Genomic DNA, 18,188 nt, shown 5'->3' on the forward strand with positions numbered 1-18,188 from the left:
CCTAATCAAGTCCAATCAGTATAAACACAGCTGGACTCAAATGAAGGTGTAGAACCATCTCAAGGATGATCAGAAGAAATGGACAGCACCTGAGTTAAATATAGCAGTGTCACAGAAAAGGGTCTGAATACTTAGGACCATGTGATATTTCAGTTTTTCTTTTTTAATAAATCTGCAAAAATGTCAACAGTTCTGTATTTTTCTGTCAATATGGGGTTCTGTGTGTACATTAATGAGGGAAAAAAATGTACTTAAATGATTTTAGCAAATGGCTGCAATAGAACAAAGAGTGAAAAATTTAAGGGGGTCTGAATACTTTCCGTCCCCACTGTATGTATATAAATAATGTGAAATAATGTTTTCAGCCACCGGAGACATCTGTGATCATATTTATCAACAGTTAAAAACAGCAAAGGTACAGAAGGTAAAGAAAACAAGCAAACCAATTTTGACTGGGGCAGGGGATAAACCTAATGTCTGTGGCTTCTACACCAGACACCCCCAATCAACTGATCTCAGGGAAAATAGCAACAAGCCATAATGGATCATTTGTAACATTTTCCCAACACTGATTCTAAAAGTATCAGGCTGTGCTTCCCTTTCTGACTGTATAGACAAGTCTGCACACTTGGGCAGCCATGTCTTTAACCAACTCTAGGTTATTATTAGTAAAAAAGTGTAAATCTGATTAATAAAAATAATTGAGCAGCAAGACACATTTTAAGTTATTTATTCTTATAAAAAGGACAAACACATCTTACTTAGAAAGCACAAACATGTCAATCAAACAGCAAATGATAAAAAAGAAAAAGTAATTGCATACAATGAAATTGCTGCACAGTCCACCTGATGTTCTGGAACTCTCCATCACACCTTATAAATAAAACCTCTCAGACTGTGCACAATGAGCTGCTTACTATATGGTCCAGTGTTTGACACTTGCTTGCTTTCAGGTAAGGGATCTGAGAACTGCCAGTGAAGTGTTAGAGAACAACAGAGGTCACAAAGCAAATTGCTAAGTCCTTCTGTAAATAACTAAATTACCTGTGTGAAAAGCCTCAGATGAAAGCAGCCACTCTTTAAATTCTGGACTGCAAAATACTTGCAGAACAGCGACACTTTTTTGTATTGAATCCAAATAGGTTTAGTTTCACAGCTTTGAACTAGTATATGGCCTGGAAGTCACAGAATGGTTTCTCACACAATTTGGTTTGTGAAGTTTGCTTTAAAAATCTGGCCAGGATTAGAATCGTCTACAGCCGGCTTTAAAAGGACAGCTGCCGTTATGACATCTGATTAAGAAACAATCTTTGTCTTGCTTCAACCAGTTTATCACTTTCCTGTTGCTAGGGAAGGTTCTAAAAAACAAATGTGCAGCTGACTAGCTTCTACCTGTTCTTCAGTCGCACCTTTCATACATGAGGCCCAATGCGTGCACTTGAGTGGATCAGAACATTTCCAAATACTAAGAGTTGTCAAACTGACTAATTTGGCAATGGGTAAGCATCCAATAAGCATTTGACACTCAAGCTGTTCCTGATCCTTTCCATTTTATCATGATTTACAAGTGTACAAAGAGCAGAACAGGGGAAGTTCCTAACATCATAGAAGCTTAGCTTTCTTCCTTGCTCTGACTTGCTCAGCTATGACATGCCGAGGAGGAAAAACAGCTACACACAGAGCATATCCCATCAATTATTACTGGTCACTGACAGCGGGACACACCATTAACGTGCGTTTTTACAAAAAGGGTTGTCAGTTTTTTGTTAGAAGGCCATTTTAAAAAGAACTGACATATTAAAGTGTGTTTTTATCTGGGTAAGGAGAATATGGACACTGCTACAATCCACTGCATCCAAACAATTCTTTTGTATTATTCTGTCTGCCCAAATAAATGCTGAAATCTGATTGGTTGTTCCGAGTACCTGCACAACGCTACTCTTTGCCCTATTTTTTCTAACCTAGAAGACAATGTTATTGTTTACATATTGGCATTTAAAACCATACCTGTTTTTCTGAAGACCAGATCCACAGATTTAATACCAGTGATGCAAAAGATCCTTTGCCACATCCAGGTCTAAACCATATACATAACAAAACTGCTGCTTCAGAGTTTACAGTGGGAACACTGTCTTATTTTCATGCACATGCTCTTCAATTACTGTGCTCACAGTTTCCCATTACTAAAAAAAGATCTTTGTAAACTCAATCAATGCTCATGGCGTTACTGGATAAACTGGACAACAGCTCCAACGGCCTGTAAATCATATTTCTATTTCATATAAAAACAAAAAAATCTAACTTAGAACAAAAGCTCAAGCATTGGTTTGTAAACAAAATTTCCCAGAATAAAGCACAAGTAAAATACTATTGTCCCACACTGCTTTCACCCCAATCAGTCAACCACCTAAATGTAGAGACAGCAATGCATGCCTCTTATTTATTTTCATTAAATAACATAAGCAAAACTAGAGTGCAGGATCGACCATAGCCCACCGCTGACCAGAAGGGCTCAGATCACTTTTACTGGAGTTTGATGTCAATTCTATGTGAAACTCCCTAGAATATTAGGACACCGAGTGAAATGCTTCTTATTTTAAAATCCTGCATGAGGGGCAATATATAATTTTGGGGAATGTTCTTGACCTTTCTTATATTAGGTTTTGAAAGATGGATTCATTTGGAGGTAAGGCTTTGTCTTTGAGAGTAATCTCTTTACTTTCCAATAGCAGGGCAAATGATTGGAAGCATTCAGCATTCTTCATTCCTCACTCATTTAGCGCACCCTGTTTCTTTGACCTCTTCATCTTCACTCCATTTTGGATCTTTCAAAATGTGTTATCATTCGTTCCTGTTATAAGAAAAAAAAATATATATGTGATTTATAATGTATATACCAATACTCGCTAACACATCTCTAAAAGAAAACTTGATAACATTCTGGAGATCTTCCCCAAAAAACTTGATTTGATTGTAGCCGTATTAGTGCAATTGTGACAGAGAAAATTGTTTTCTCTTTTTTTTTTTTTTTTTTCTTCTTTAACATGCTGCTTAAAAATTTGTGAATCAGTACTGCTTGGACCTTGAAGAAGGGGACATACCCCGAAAGCTTGTCCTGAAAAATTGTATGTTAGTGCAAATAAAAAAAGTATCACGGACAGTACTCAATTTTCTCTTTCCCCCAAAAACAAATATTTAGCTGCAAGTGAAAGTGAATTGTGGCCCAAATGTACAGTGCTGCTCTACTGAAAAGATTTCCTGCAGCTGCATATACGGTGCTCGGCATAAATAAGTACACCGCCTTTGAAAAGTAAGATTCTAATCAATATCTCAATGAACACAAGGACAATTTCCCAAATTTTTGACAAAAATTAGTTTTATAGAACATTTGTTTAGCTCCATTACATGAAAGGAAGTTTAATAATATAACTTAAATGACAAAATCTTCAGTTTTACTCAAATTAGTTGATGCAAAAATGAATACACCCCACAACAAAAACTACTACATCTAGTATTTTGTATGACCTAAATGATTTGTAAAGGACTTTACCAAGTCTTCTAGCCATGGAATGAACAAGTTGGTGACATATTGCAACATCTATCTTTTTCCATTCTTCAAGAACGACCTCCTGGATGCTGGCTGGAGAATGATGCTCAACTTTTTTTCTTTTCAGAATTCCCCGTAGGTGTTTGATTGGGTTCAGATCAGGAGACATACTTGGCCACTGTTTTACTTTCACCTTGTTCTTCTTCAGAAATGCAACAATGACTTTAGATGTGTGTTTTGGATCATTGCCATTTTGGAAAATGCACGACGACCAAGGGCACGGAGTGATGGTAGCATCATCTCTTTCAATATAGAGCAGTACGTCTGTGAATTCATGATACCATCAATGAAATGCAGCTCCCCGACACCAGCAGCACTCATGCAGACCCACAGAAGGACACTGCCACCACCATGTTTCACTGTAGGCACCATGCGTTTTTCTTTGTACTCCTCACCTTTGCGATGCAATAAAGTTTTGAAGTCATCAGTTCCAAAAACATTTATCCTGGTCTCATCACTCCGGAGTACAGGGTTCCAGTAGTCTTTTTTTTTTTTTTTTTTTTTTTTAGCATGGGCCCTGGCAAATTCTAGGCAGGCTTCTTGTACATGGGCTTTAGGAGAGGCTTTCTTTATGGATGACACCCATGCATGCCATTCCTATGCAGTGTGCGCTGTATTGTGTCATCAGAAACAATCATCCCAGTTTTGCTTTCTACTTATTTAGCTAACTGCAGTGAACTTGCATGATGGTTTTCTTCAACCCTTCTCATCAGAAGATGCTCCGGTCAAGGTTTTAACTACCGTGGACAGCTGGACGTCTGTGAGATGTTGCAGTTCCATCTCTGTTTTGTATCACTTTTGCTACAGTATTTTGACTGATAAGTAAAGCTTTGCTGAGCTTCTTGTAGCCTTCACCTTTTCTTGTTTAAAGAAATGATTTTCTTTCTCTGGCCTTGTGACATTTCTCTTCCATGTGGTGCCATTGCTGACAGCATGAAATGGGAAGGGGTTTTCTTTTTTAAGTAAAGCCCTTATATAATAAACTGTCTGCTATACACCTGTTTAATGAATAATTAGATTCACTTGTAGTTGAATTCTTGTTAATTACAATTTTGTGGTCTAAAATTAAGCTTTGCTCCCAAGACTTTCATTGGGGTGTATTCATTTTTGCAACATGGTTTTGCATGAATTTGTTAGGAAAAATACTTTTTTGTGTGTGAAATTAATAAATCTGCTCACTGCCCTCCATCTTAAAATGTAATACATAGGAGAATGAACACTTTCTTCATATGAGCTCAGACTTACCGTACAGTCATGCCTGCAGTGCTTTAATCAACCTTCATTCAAAATTATAAAAGCATGCATTGTAAGAAACACTGGGTTTCCATTCATATATGAAAATTCCAGCTACCTGGTTGTCATGCAGGGCCTCAAGCGCTATTGTTTTTGTCAGTAATGGCCTTAAGTAGATGAGCTTTTGTATGCTTCAGAATTAATTCTCTCTACATACATTTCCATGGTGGTACAAAAACAACCTGATGCAGGTCAACTGCTCCTGCAATGAATTCTTAATGATCCCAGCAATGTCTCAAACAGATGTAAAAAAATATTCTGCACTTGCCCATTAAAGCCCGGCCACACAGGTCCTAAATACATGGAGATAAGGATTTCTGACTTCACCTGCTGTGATTTATTGATTAAAAATATTAAAAGCAGAGACAGCCAAGTAATGAGCAAAGTTAAAAGGGAATCATCAATTGCAGGCTACATACTGCATTTCTCCCATGGTATTTTGAATAAAGTTATAAGCTAAGCCTGAAGCAAGATCAGTATACAGCGTTATTAGCTTTGAGAACTCAACGTTTTATATTTTCCAAATACTTGTTCAGAATGGTATACCATTGCTACCCTGCTAAGAGTTAAAAAAAAAAAGAAAAAAAAGGCGACACAAATCCCCAGTAAAAATAAGTTTAATGTTTCTAGAAAAAAAAAAAAGATCTGACTGGAGAAAGAAATGTTTTGCAATTCACAAATATCTAAATGGTAATTCCAGCATTTGGAGAAAAACATTCAGTCCTAGTCTCTGTCTCTTAAAGCATATGGCCACCCAATGAACGGTTTAACTTTAAAATGCGTAAGAGGTTCTTTACTGTATTGCCCCATTACACACGATCGGAAATTCCCTCAGCAAAAGTCCGATGTGAGCTTTTGGTCGGAAACTCCGACCGTGTGCATGCTCCATCGGACTTTTGCTGGTGGAATTCCCGCCAGCAAAAGATTGAGAGCAGGTTCTCTATTTTTCGGTCGGAAATTCCGATCGTCTGTAGCAATTCCGACGTGCAAAATTCCTACGCATGCTTGGAAACAATTTGACGCAAGTCCAACCTATGTGTGTGATTATATGTCAGTATTACATTGTATATCCCTGTATGTTGCAGTTGTTCAGGTGCTTATCTAATTGTTTTTTTAAACTAATTGATGCCCCCCACTGAGACCACCGCCTGTGGAAGGGAATTCCACATCCTTGCTGCTCTTACAGTGAAGAACCCTCTATGTAGTTTAGGGTTAAACCTCTTTTCTGCTAATTTTAATGAGTGGCCACGTGTCTTGTTAAACTCCCTTCCTCGAAAAAGTTGTATCCCTATTGTGGGGTCACCAGTATGGTATTTGTAAATTTAAATCATATCCCCTCTCAAGCGGCTCTTCTACAGAGACAATAAGTTCAGTGCTCGCAACCTTTCTTCATAACTAATCTTCTCCAGACCCTTTATTAGCTTTGTTGCCCTTCTTTGTACTCGCTCCATTTCCAGTACATCCTTCCTAAGGTATATATGGAAAATGTGCAGCGCTAAGCAAATATTGCATGCCATTGCTAAGCCTATTATCTACTAGGACCCCCAGGTCCTGTTCCATCCTAGATTCCCCCAGAGGTTCCCCCCCAGTGTATAGATTGCATTCATATTTTTACCACCCAAATGCATTATTTTACATTTTTCTACATTAAACCTCATTTTCCATGTAGTTGCCCACCCCATTAATCATCCTGTAGGTGCTGCTTTTCCACAGAGCCGAGGAATGCTGGTAGAGTAGTAGAGGGTAATCTATCTGGTCAAAATGATAAATATTCATTTTTGGGTAATCTAAAGTTTCTCTCCCTCTCCATTATAGATATATTTAGATTTTGGATAAACTTCAAAAAAATGTAAATAAACTTGCGCTAATTAAATTTCCCCCATCAGTTAATGTGCTTTATGAAATCTGATTTGTGTTACTCTACTTGTATAGAGACTGTTGAATGACTCAGTAATGGCTGAGCACATGACAATCATGAGTTCTGCTTTCATGGTAATAAAAAAACTGAAAAATACTGACCTCATCTGAATCCAGTAATGCTGGAAGAGCCCTGAAATATGAAACAGAAAAATTACATTCATTATTTTCAGTGTGGAACGTGTAAGATGGAAAATGTGAGTCATTTTAAGGGACAAGCTTTGTTAAAAGTTACAAAAGTTTAAAAAAAAAAAAAGTTGCACACAAAATACCATGCTGCTAGCTTGCTAAAATAGGGGAAAATTAGAGACTCAACTTACTTTTGCCAGAAAGAAAATGAAAGATATACAGTATGACAGTGGCGGGACATGTCAACCAGTGCCCAGGGCGAAGATGCCAAATTTGGTGGCCAGTGGAGGGGGTTAACATTTAAGTGACTGTAAAGTCTATTTTTTAAAATAACAAACATGTTATACTTACCTATAAACAGGGGGATTGGCGCTGTCCGGCTATATGTGCATTAAATAATGATTCCTACAAGTGTAAGAAAAAAGGAGGCATACATGTAGAAAAAATAATAAAATAATAAAAAATAATAAAACAATTAATATGCGTGTGACCAATGTGTTGTGGGAGCTATTAAAGTGCAAACAACACTCCCAACAGGTGTTAGAATAATAAAGTGCAACTTGCTCCTGAGATAAATATATATGTGCCAATTTCTCAATAAGAACCAACTGCCTATATATGTATAGAAATGTGCCCAAAAGTAAAAACAAGAACTCCGAAATAAACACTTATGGCAATAAAACAGTATTGGCAGTAAAGAACAAACAATTATGACAGTAAAAAATCCCCAGCATGTGTGCATAAAAAAGTCCAACAAAGCAATGTGTGAAAGGTAAAGAAAATATATATGTGAAAAACAACAAAAATGTATAAAGCAGTAAGTGTCCAAAATCAAGGTCCTAAAGTGTATCCTTTTGGTGAAAAAAACGTGATTTCAGCATTGACTGGTGTTGTCCCCGTCCTTCACTGCACCCCCACTCGTGCTTACACTCACCGGACTGCCTAACCCCTGCAGGGGTAAAAGGCATATGTGGAAAATCCTGCGATGGCAAAGTCCAGGAAGCGGTCCTCCGTCCAGGGGTGTTTATCCTTCTCTGATGTTTTTGTATCCCCAAATGTTAAACATCACTTGGACAGAGTTCCAGCTGCTGGAACTCTGTCCAAGTGATGTTTAACATTTGGGGATACAAAAACATCAGAGAAGGATAAACACCCCTGGACGGAGGACCGCTTCCTGGACTTTGCCATCGCAGGATTTTCCACATATGCCTTTTACCCCTGCAGGGGTTAGGCAGTCCGGTGAGTGTAAGCACGAGTGGGGGTGCAGTGAAGGACGGGGACAACACCAGTCAATGCTGAAATCACGTTTTTTTCACCAAAAGGATACACTTTAGGACCTTGATTTTGGACACTTACTGCTTTATACATTTTTGTTGTTTTTCACATATATATTTTCTTTACCTTTCACACATTGCTTTGTTGGACTTTTTTATGCACACATGCTGGGGATTTTTTACTGTCATAATTGTTTGTTCTTTACTGCCAATACTGTTTTATTGCCATAAGTGTTTATTTCGGAGTTCTTGTTTTTACTTTTGGGCACATTTCTATACATATATAGGCAGTTGGTTCTTATTGAGAAATTGGCACATATATATTTATCTCAGGAGCAAGTTGCACTTTATTATTCTAACACCTGTTGGGAGTGTTGTTTGCACTTTAATAGCTCCCACAACACATTGGTCACACGCATATTAATTGTTTTATTATTTTTTATTATTTTATTATTTTTTCTACATGTATGCCTCCTTTTTTCTTACACTTGTAGGAATCATTATTTAATGCACATATAGCCGGACAGCGCCAATTCCCCTGTTTATAGCAATTTCTGTACACTGGATTTCACCTAGGTGATTTTCATTTTTAGGGGGGCAGCAGTCCTTCCTTGTTCCTATTCTCCTAAGCGCGGAATATCGTCACCCATTCATGTTATACTTACCTGCTCTGTGTAGTGGTTTAGCACAGAGCAGCCCAGATCCTCCTCTTCTCGAGTCCCTCTTCGCTGCTCCTGGCCCCTCCAGCAAGCAGCTTGCTATGGGGGCACTCAAGCCGAGCTGCAGCTCTGTGTGTCCATTCAGTTATGGAGCAACCGTTTGGCCCGCCCTCTCTCTCTCCCGATTGGCTAACTGACTTTGACTGACAGCTGCAGGAGCCAATGGTGCTGCTGCTGTGTCTCAGCCAATCAGGAGGGAGAGTCAGGGATGGCCGAGGGACTCGTGTACATCGCTGGACAGAGATGGGGCTCAGATAATTATTACGGTGTGCTGGGGAGGCTGCTGCACACAGAAGGCTTTTTATCTTAATGCATAGAATGAGTTAAGATAAAAAAAAAAAAAAAAAAAACTTCTGCCTTTACAACTCCTTTAACAGCAGTGACCACAAATGCACAAGGGGGTGTTAAGAATTTCACTGCCATGAGGACCAACGCAAGGTGAGGGAGGTGAGGATGGGGGGTTTAACATTCACTGGCACTGACAACCAATGCGGGAAGGGAGAGGGGGCATTAACCCCCCTCCCCCACATGCATTGGTGGTCATGGCAATGTTAACTTCTTTCCTCAATTCCGGCCTGCTTCAGTCCCATTCTCCTACTTCCTGTGCTCTGGTGTTGGTCAGAGAACAGCAGCAATACTAATTCAGGACATCAAATACTGCCAGCTGAGCTTACCTCAGCGCCCCCTCTCCACATATTGCCTCTGCACCCAGGGCACGTGCTCCTTCTGCCTACCCCTTGTACCGGCCCTGCAGAAAGATTTGTATTTACAAAGAAACTGCCTAGTCAGTTGAATTATAACGAGAGTGTATCCTTTATAGGGGCCTTGTACAAGAACAAATGCCTATCTTGTAGAACTTGTTTAGCACACGACTACCAAAACATTATGTTTTGCCGCTTTTTAATCTTTCTTTCTTTCATCTACCCTGACTATTGTGCAAACTATTGATTTTGCAAAAAATTATGACTTTTCTAACCTATTCATCGTTATCGTTTTCACAGTTATTGTACATTATTGTTCCATACACTGGTTCACCAAGATAAAGTTTCACGTGCTAGGTAAATTGATCAGTTGGAAATACTCACACATCAGTGACTGAAGAAGGGATGTTCTCTTCCACCCATTTCAAATCCTCCTCCTGCCAAATACATCATCACACATCACTTAAGTCACTGGCTATACAGTGTCTTGCAAAAGTATTCACCCCCTCGGCTTTTTACCTATTTTGTTACATTACAGCCTTTAGTTCAATGTTTTTTTTTATCTGAATTATATGTGACTGATCAGAAAACAATAGTCTAAGTTGGTGAAGTAAAATTAGAAAAATATATACATAAAACTATTTTTCAGAAATAAAAAACTGATAATTGGCATGTGCGCATGTATTCACCCCCTTTGTTATGAAGCCCATAAAAAGATCTGGTTAAACCAATTACCCTCAGAAGCCACATAATTAGTGAAGTGATGTCCACCTGTGTGCAATCTAAGTGTCACATGATCTGTCATTACATATATACACACCTTTTTGAAAGGCCCCAGAGGCTGCAACACCTAAGCAAGAGGCACCACTAACCAAACACTGCCATGAAGACCAAGGAACTTTCCAAACAAGTAAGGGACAATGTTGTTGAGAAGTACAAGTCAGGGTTAGGTTATAAAAAAAATAGCCAAATCTTTGATGATCCCTAGGAGAACCATCAAATCTATCATAACCAAATGGAAAAACATGACAATTTTGTTATGTTGCAGCCCGATACTACAGTTGTTTAACTGAATTATTTTTCTCATCAATATATACTCCGTACCCCATAATGACAAAGTTAAAACAGAATGTTAGAAATGTCTATGCGTTTATTAAAAGAAAAACTGAAATATCACATGTACTTAAGCATTCAGACCCTTTACATTGTTGAAGCACCTTTGTCAGCAATTACAGTCTCGAGTATTTGGGTATGACGCGACAAGCTTTGCACACTTGGATTGGGGAATTTCTTTCATTCTTCTTTGCAAATCCTCTCAAGCTCAGTCAGGTTGGATAGGGACCGTGGGTGCACAGCCATTTTTAGGTCTCTCCAGAGACGTTCAATAGGGTTCAAGTCAGAGCTGTGGCTGGACCACTCTAGGAAATTCACAGAGTTGTCCCTAAGCCACTGTGTTATAGCCGTGTGCTTAGGATGGTTGTCATGTTGGAAGGTAAACCTTTGGCCCAGTCTGGGGTCCTAAATGCTGTGGAACAGGTCTTCATTGAGGTCATCTCTGTACTTTGCTCCATTTGGCTTTCCCTCAACACTGACCAGTCTCTGCTGCTGAAAAACACCCACACAGCATGATGCTTCCACCACAATGCTTCACTGCTGGGATGGTATTGGGCAGGTGATGAGCGGTGCCTGGTTTCCTCCAGACATAACGTTTAGAATTGATGCCAAACATTTCAATCTTAGTTTCATCAGACCCCAGAATCGTGTTTCTCACAATCTGAGAGTCCTTCAGGTGCTCTTTTGCAAACTTCAAGTGGGCTCTAATGTGTTTTGCACTGAGGAGAGGCTTCAATTTAGCCACTCTGTCATATAAAGTCCAGATCAGTGGAGGGCTGCAGTGATGGTTGTCCCTCTGGAACTTTGTCCCATCTCCACCCAGGATCTCTTGAGCTCAGTCTGAGTGACCATTGGGTTCCTATTCACCTCTCTTACTAAGGCCCTTCTCCCCCGATTGCTCAGTTTGGCTGGGCGACCAGCTCTTGGAAGAGTCTTGCCTTTGCCAAACCCCTTTGAGAATTATAGAGACCACTGTGCTCCTTCCACCTTCAGATTATAGCCTTCCCCAAATGTGTGCCTTGCAATAAACCAATCTCTGAGCTCTGCAGGCCTTTTATAGAGAGGTGTGTGCCTTTCCAGATCATGTCCATTCAATTTAATTTACCATAGGTAAACTCCAATTAAGGTGTAGAAACATCTCAGCAACGTTCAGCCCGCACTGGAAGGGTTAATCGCTTGTTGTTTTTTTTTTCAGGGAGAGGATAAACACTTACTTGCCTGATCACCCACTCTTCAATAGGATGGTACTCCTCCATGCTCGGGTGGTGGACTGTCCCTCGGCATCAACACATCCAATGCAGGGCTATGGACCCTGCATTTGACTTGATGTTGTCAGGACCCTAGACCGCTGGAGTTTGGGGGAAGAAGATGATGCAGAAACTGGACTAGCAGCGTGGAGGAAAGGATGATCGGGTAAGTAAATCTTTTCCCCTAGACCTGAACAAGTAATTAACCCTTGCACTTTAACAGCAAAAAAAGTTCTATTTTTTGGCTCAAAAATAGTGCCGATAACAAAGTTTCCAATTGAAGGAAGTGAACCCATTGCCTCCAGCTCTGTTGGCACAGACCCTTAAAGTTGTGTAACTGATATAACTAAACTCCCCAGTATACTTCACCTGCACCTTCCAATGAAGTTCTGTAACTAATGTAACTAAACTCCCCAGTATACTTCACCTGCACCTTCTAATGATGTGGTGGTTACATCCCTCATCAGCCATTTTCACCTTCTCTGTGGGTGCCGGGTTTTCAGGCCTCTCGGCTGGCTGGTGTGCATGCGCATGGGAGTCAATCATTCCAGCACAGCCAAAGTGTTCCGGGAATGCATGCTGAGCTGTACAAGTGCAGCTCAGCTTACATTCATTTGTATTAGTATAAAAGAGACATAGCATGTCTCTTCTGCAAATAAAAAAAAAAAAAAAAGGCTGCCTGCTGACAGTTTTCTAAAAATTAGGTTTAGTTCCACTTTAACACCACCACCACTAGTAAAATTAGATAAAGAAACTTGTGAATTGTATAGAACCCATAACAACCAGCAAGCTGAAATGATCCAACTATGCTTATGACCATGGCATATCACACAAAATATTACACAAAGATGAAAAATCACTTTCAAAATTCATGTATACTTACAGCTTTGGAAACTTTTGTGTTGCCATTTGTTTCTGGTTTTGAACTTCTCATTTTCATTCCCTCTGTGGAAAAAAAAAAAAAAAAAGTAATTACATCTCTGGTCGATTATGGCATAGTTTTGCACATGTATCTACTATTGTAAATTTTTAGAAAGAACATGGTGCAAATGCTGCTATGCATTAGCAAAATGTTAGTCCCCTTGGTCAAACAACACACAATACATTTTTTTGTTTCCATAATTATGTTGCCTATTATTGGTGTCTGAGGTTTCTTTCTATGCAAGTTTACAAAGATAAAGCATCATTTTGCATACCTCCCTACCAACACATCTGAAACCTAATAAAGGAAAGCTTTTAGAATAAAAATGTTGAAGCCACCATTGCTGGGGTGGAGGACCAAAAGTCAACGGAAGCTGAACAGTTGCTGGCCTGGCTGACTTCAGACCCTCAACAATGGCTTAACCACCTCAATACCGCCGTGTGTATATATAATTACACATACATACATACATATATATACATACATACATACACAGGCAGTCCCTGAGTTACGAACACAATAGGGACTATAGGTTTGTTCGTAAGTCGAAGTTGTTCGTAAGTCGCAACACTGCATTTGTAAGTGTAAATTCCGGTTGGAACACTGCGTTCGTAAGTGTAACTGACGCCTGTGCATGGATGTGGGATGTTCCGGGCACTTGTTATGTTATCTGGGGCGTAGTACGGCAGTGTGGGATGTGTTCAGAAGTGCTCGAAAGGTATCCAGGACCCGCGTGGAGCACAAGTGGTCGGCATTTGAGGCTGTTCGTAAGTAAGAGTCGTTCGTAACTCGGGGACTGCCTATATATACACACATATTTTATATATATATATATATATATATATATATATATATATATGGACGGAAAGCATTCAGACCCCCTTAAATTTTTCACTCTGTTATATTGCAGCCATTTGCTAAAATATTCATTTTTTTCCTCATTAATGTACACACAGCACCCCATATTGACAGAAAAACACAGAATTGTTGACATTTTTGCAGATTTATTAAAAACGAAAAACTGAAATATCACATGGTCCTAAGTATTCAGACCCTTTGCTCAGTATTTAGTAGAAACACCCTTTTGATCTAATACAGCCATGAGTCTTTTTGGAAAAGATGCAACAAGTTTTTCGCACCTGGATTTGGGGATCCTCTGCCATTCCTCCTTGCAGATCCTCTCCAGTTCTGTCAGGTTGGATGGTAAAAGTTGGTGGACAGCCATTTTTAGGTCTCTCCAGAGATGCTCAATTGGGTTTAAGTCAGGGTTCTGGCTGGGCCATTCAAGAACAGTCACGGAGTTGTTGTGAAGCCACTCCTTTGTTATTTTAGCTGTGTGCTTAGGGTCATTGTCTTGTTGGAAGGTAAACCTTCGGCCCAGTCTGAGGTCCTGAGCACTCTGGAGAAGGTTTTCGTCCAGGATATCCCTGTACTTGGCCGCATTCATCTTTCCCTCGATTGCAACCAGTCGTCCTGTCCCTGCAGCTGAAAAACACCCCCACAGCATGATGCTGCCACCACCATGCTTCACTGTTGGGACTGTATTGGACAGGTGATGAGCAGTGCCTGGTTGTCTCCACACATACCGCTTAGAATTAAGGCCAAAAAGTTCTATCTTGGTCTCTTCAGACCAGAGAATCTTATTTCTCACCATCTTGGAGTTCTTCGGGTGTTTTTTTAGCAAACTCCATGCAGGCTTTCATGTGTCTTGCACTGAGGAGAGGCTTCTGTCGGGCCACTCTGCCATAAAGCCCCGACTGGTGGAGGGCTGCAGTGATGGTTGACTTTCTACAACTTTCTCCCATCTCCTGACTGCATCTCTGGAGCTCAGCCACAGTGATCTTTGGGTTCTTTACCTCTCTCACCAAGGCTCTTCTTCCCCAATAGCTCAGTTTGGCTGGACGGCCAGCTCTAGGAAGGGTTCTGGTCATCCCAAACGTCTTCCATTTAAGGGTTATGGAGGCCACTGTGCTCTTAGGAACCTTAAGTGCAGCAGAAATTTTTTTGCAACCTTGGCCAGATCTGTGCCTTGCCACAATTCTGTCTCTGAGCTCTTCAGGCAGTTCCTTTGACCTCATGATTCTCATTTGCTCTGACATGCACTGTGAGCTGTAAGGTCTTATATAGACAGATGTGTGGCTTTCCTAATCAAGTCCAATCAGTATAATCAAACACAGCTGGACTCAAATGAAGGTGTAGAACCATCTCAAGGATGATCAGAAGAAATGGACAGCACCTGAGTTAAATATATGAGTGTCACAGCAAAGGGTCTAAATACTTAGGACCATGTGATATTTCAGTTTTTCTTTTTAAATAAATCTGCAAAAATGTCAACAATTCTGTGTTTTTCTGTCAATATGGGGTGCTGTGTGTACAATAATGAGAAAAAAATGAACTTAAATGATTTTAGCAAATGGCTGCAATATAAAAAAAAGAGTGAAAAATGTAAGGGGGTCTGAATACTTTCCGTCCCCACTGTATATCACACACATACATATACACACATTGAGGTAGCTATACCAGAATCATGCTTGAGGCTACAATCCTGATCCCAGTATCGTTTTTTTACAGTACGCGTTTCTCAGATCCTTTTTGAGGCCAGAGGAGAGATCTGGGGATCTAATAGACTCCAGATCTCTCCATAAAGCAGACCGTGCGCCATCACAAAGGGTGTTGTTCATCCCTTGTAATAGCAATAAAGTTGATTAAAAAAAATAAAGATACAGTGTAAAAAAATAAACATAATAAAATTACATTTTTTATTTTATTTTGCCTCCCGTCGTCACACGCAAATGTGAATGCGCATGTAGGTCCCGTAAACAGTGATTGCACCACACATGTGCTGTGTATTAAGAGACAGAGAAATAATTCTAGCGCCAGACCTCCTGTGCAACTCTAAACTGGTAACCTGTAAAGGATTTTAGGGCATGGCCTATGGATAATGTACCGTAGTTTGATACCATTCCACGGACATACACAATTTTAAAGAGTGACATATTTTGTATCTATTTAGTTGGCATAATTTCTTTTATATTCTACCAAAAAATTGGGTATTATATTGTGTTTGTGTGCACTAAAATAAATTAAAGGGTATGTTTTCAATTTGCGTTTAAAAAACAGTTGTGCAAATATTTGATGTAAAAAAAAATTGCAACACCCACCATTATATTCTCCAGGGCCTCTGCTTAAAAATAATATATAATGCTTGGGGGTTCTAAGTATTTTTCTAGCAAAAACAAAATGCTGATTTTTACGTCTGAGAGAAATGTCAGAATTAGCCCAGTAGGCAAGTGGCTAAAACATAGTGGGAGCATAGGGAGTTGGGTACTGCAGGAAGAACGAGCTGTGATAATGTCTTAAATCTACCTGCAGTTTGAAAGATTACATTACAGTATGTGTGGCACAAATGGACCAATAGCAAAGCAAGGGTAAGACATACTGATAAACTATTAGGTAATAATCATCAGCCTTACTCATATTTTTAAATTATTTTGTCTGAGTGATAAGCAAACTGTTTTTGTGCAATACAGTGCCTTGAAAAAGTATTCATACCCCTTGAAAATATCCACATGTTACAACCAAAACAGGAAATGTATTTTATTGGGATTTTATGTTATAGGCAAACACAAACTGGCACATTATTGTGAAGTAGAAGGAAAATGATAAATGTTTTTCAAAGTTTTTTTACAAATAAATATTTGAACAGTGTGGCGTGCGCATTTGTATTGCGTGCACTTTGCAGAACCACGTTTCGCTGCAATTACAGATGCAAGTCTTTTTGGGTATGTCTCTACCAGCTTTGCACATCTAGAGAGTGAAATTTTTTCCCATTCTTCTTTTAAAAAATAGCTAAAAGCTGTGTTAGACTGGATGGAGATCATCTGTAAACAGCAATTTCCAAGTCTTGCCACAGGTTCTCTATTGGATTTAGGTCTGGACTTTGACTGGGTCATTCTAACACATGAATATGCTTTGATCTAAACTATTCCACTGTAGCTCTGGCTGTATGTTTAGGGTCGTTGTCCTGCTGAAAGGTGAACCTCCGCACTAGTCTCAAGTCTTCTGCAGACTCGAATAGGTTTTCTTCTAAGATTGCCCTGTATTTGGCTCCATCTATCTTCCCATCAACTCTGACCAGCTTCCCTGCCCCCCGCTGAAGAAAAGCATCCCCACAACATGTGGCTGCCACCAACATGTTTCACAGTTGGTATGGTGTGTTCAGGATGGTGTGCAGTATTCGTTTTCTGCCACACATAGCGTTTTGCCTTTAGGCCAAAAAGTTCAATTTTGGTCTCATCTGACCAGAGCACCTTCTTCCACATGTTGCTGTGTTCCCCACATAGCTTCTCGCAGACTGCAAATGGGACTTCTTATTGCTTTCTTTCAACAATGGCTTTCTTCTTGCCACTCTTCCAAGGCCCGATTTGTGGAGTGCAAAACTAATAGTTGTCCTGTGGACAGATTCTTCCACCTGAGCTGTGGATCTCTAAAGCTCCTCCAAAGTTACCATGGGCCTCTTGGCTACTTCTCTGATTAATGCTCTCCTTGCCCAGCCTGTCAGTTTAGGTGGACGGCCCTGTCTTGGTAGGTTTGCAGTTGTGCCATACTCTTTCCATTTTCGGATGATGGATTGAACAGTGCTCCGTGAGATGTTCAACGCTTGGGATTTTTTTTTATAACCTAACCCTGCTTTAAACTTCTCCACAACTTTATCCCTGACCTTTCTGGTGTGTCCTTGGCCTTCATGATGCTGTTTGTTCACGAAGGTTCTCTAATAAACCTCTGAGGGCTTCACAGAACAGTTGTATTTATACTAAGATTAAGTTACACACAGGTGGACTCAATTTACTAACTAGCGTGATTTCTGAAGGCAATTGGTTCCACAAAATTTTATTTAGGAGTATCAGAGTACATGGGCTGAATAGAAACGCATGCCACACTTTTCAGATCTTTATTTGTAAAAAAAAAATGAAAACCATTTATCATTTTCCTTCCACTTCACAATTGTGTGCCACTTTGTGTTGGTCTTTCACATAAAATCACAATAAAATACTTTTATGTTTTTGGTTGTAACATGACAAAATGTGGAAAATTTCAAGGGGTGTGAATACTTTTTCATGGCACTGTGCCAATCAACTCTGCAGGTGTAATTGTAATTTTTTCATATATTCTACATTTAGCTCTGCAATTAAGACACAAAGTGGTCATATAAAAACAAAAAGTTGTGTGTATATATATTGAAGTTTTATGAACTGCTACTGGAAAA

At 39.6% G+C, this 18,188-nt stretch overlaps 1 protein-coding gene across 2 annotated transcripts in view; it reads right to left on the reverse strand.

Annotated features, from left to right (window-relative positions):
• Nucleotides 1–714: 714 nt before the first annotated feature.
• The window catches only part of TMEM87A (transmembrane protein 87A), a 160,647-nt gene continuing 143,173 nt past the window's right edge, over nucleotides 715–18,188 (reverse strand). For both annotated transcript variants that reach the window (XM_073610611.1, XM_073610610.1), the window contains exons 17-20: nucleotides 12,884–12,945; nucleotides 10,025–10,077; nucleotides 6,920–6,950; nucleotides 715–2,851 (exon numbers count right to left, since the gene is read on the reverse strand). In XM_073610611.1, coding sequence (XP_073466712.1) covers nucleotides 2,810–2,851; nucleotides 6,920–6,950; nucleotides 10,025–10,077; nucleotides 12,884–12,945 — 188 coding nt within the window. In that variant the 3' untranslated portion in view covers nucleotides 715–2,809. The remainder of the gene's footprint in view (nucleotides 2,852–6,919; nucleotides 6,951–10,024; nucleotides 10,078–12,883; nucleotides 12,946–18,188) is intronic.

This window comes from Aquarana catesbeiana, linkage group LG13 (genome assembly GCF_042186555.1).
Source record: "Aquarana catesbeiana isolate 2022-GZ linkage group LG13, ASM4218655v1, whole genome shotgun sequence".
Classification (NCBI taxonomy): domain Eukaryota; kingdom Metazoa; phylum Chordata; class Amphibia; order Anura; family Ranidae; genus Aquarana; species Aquarana catesbeiana.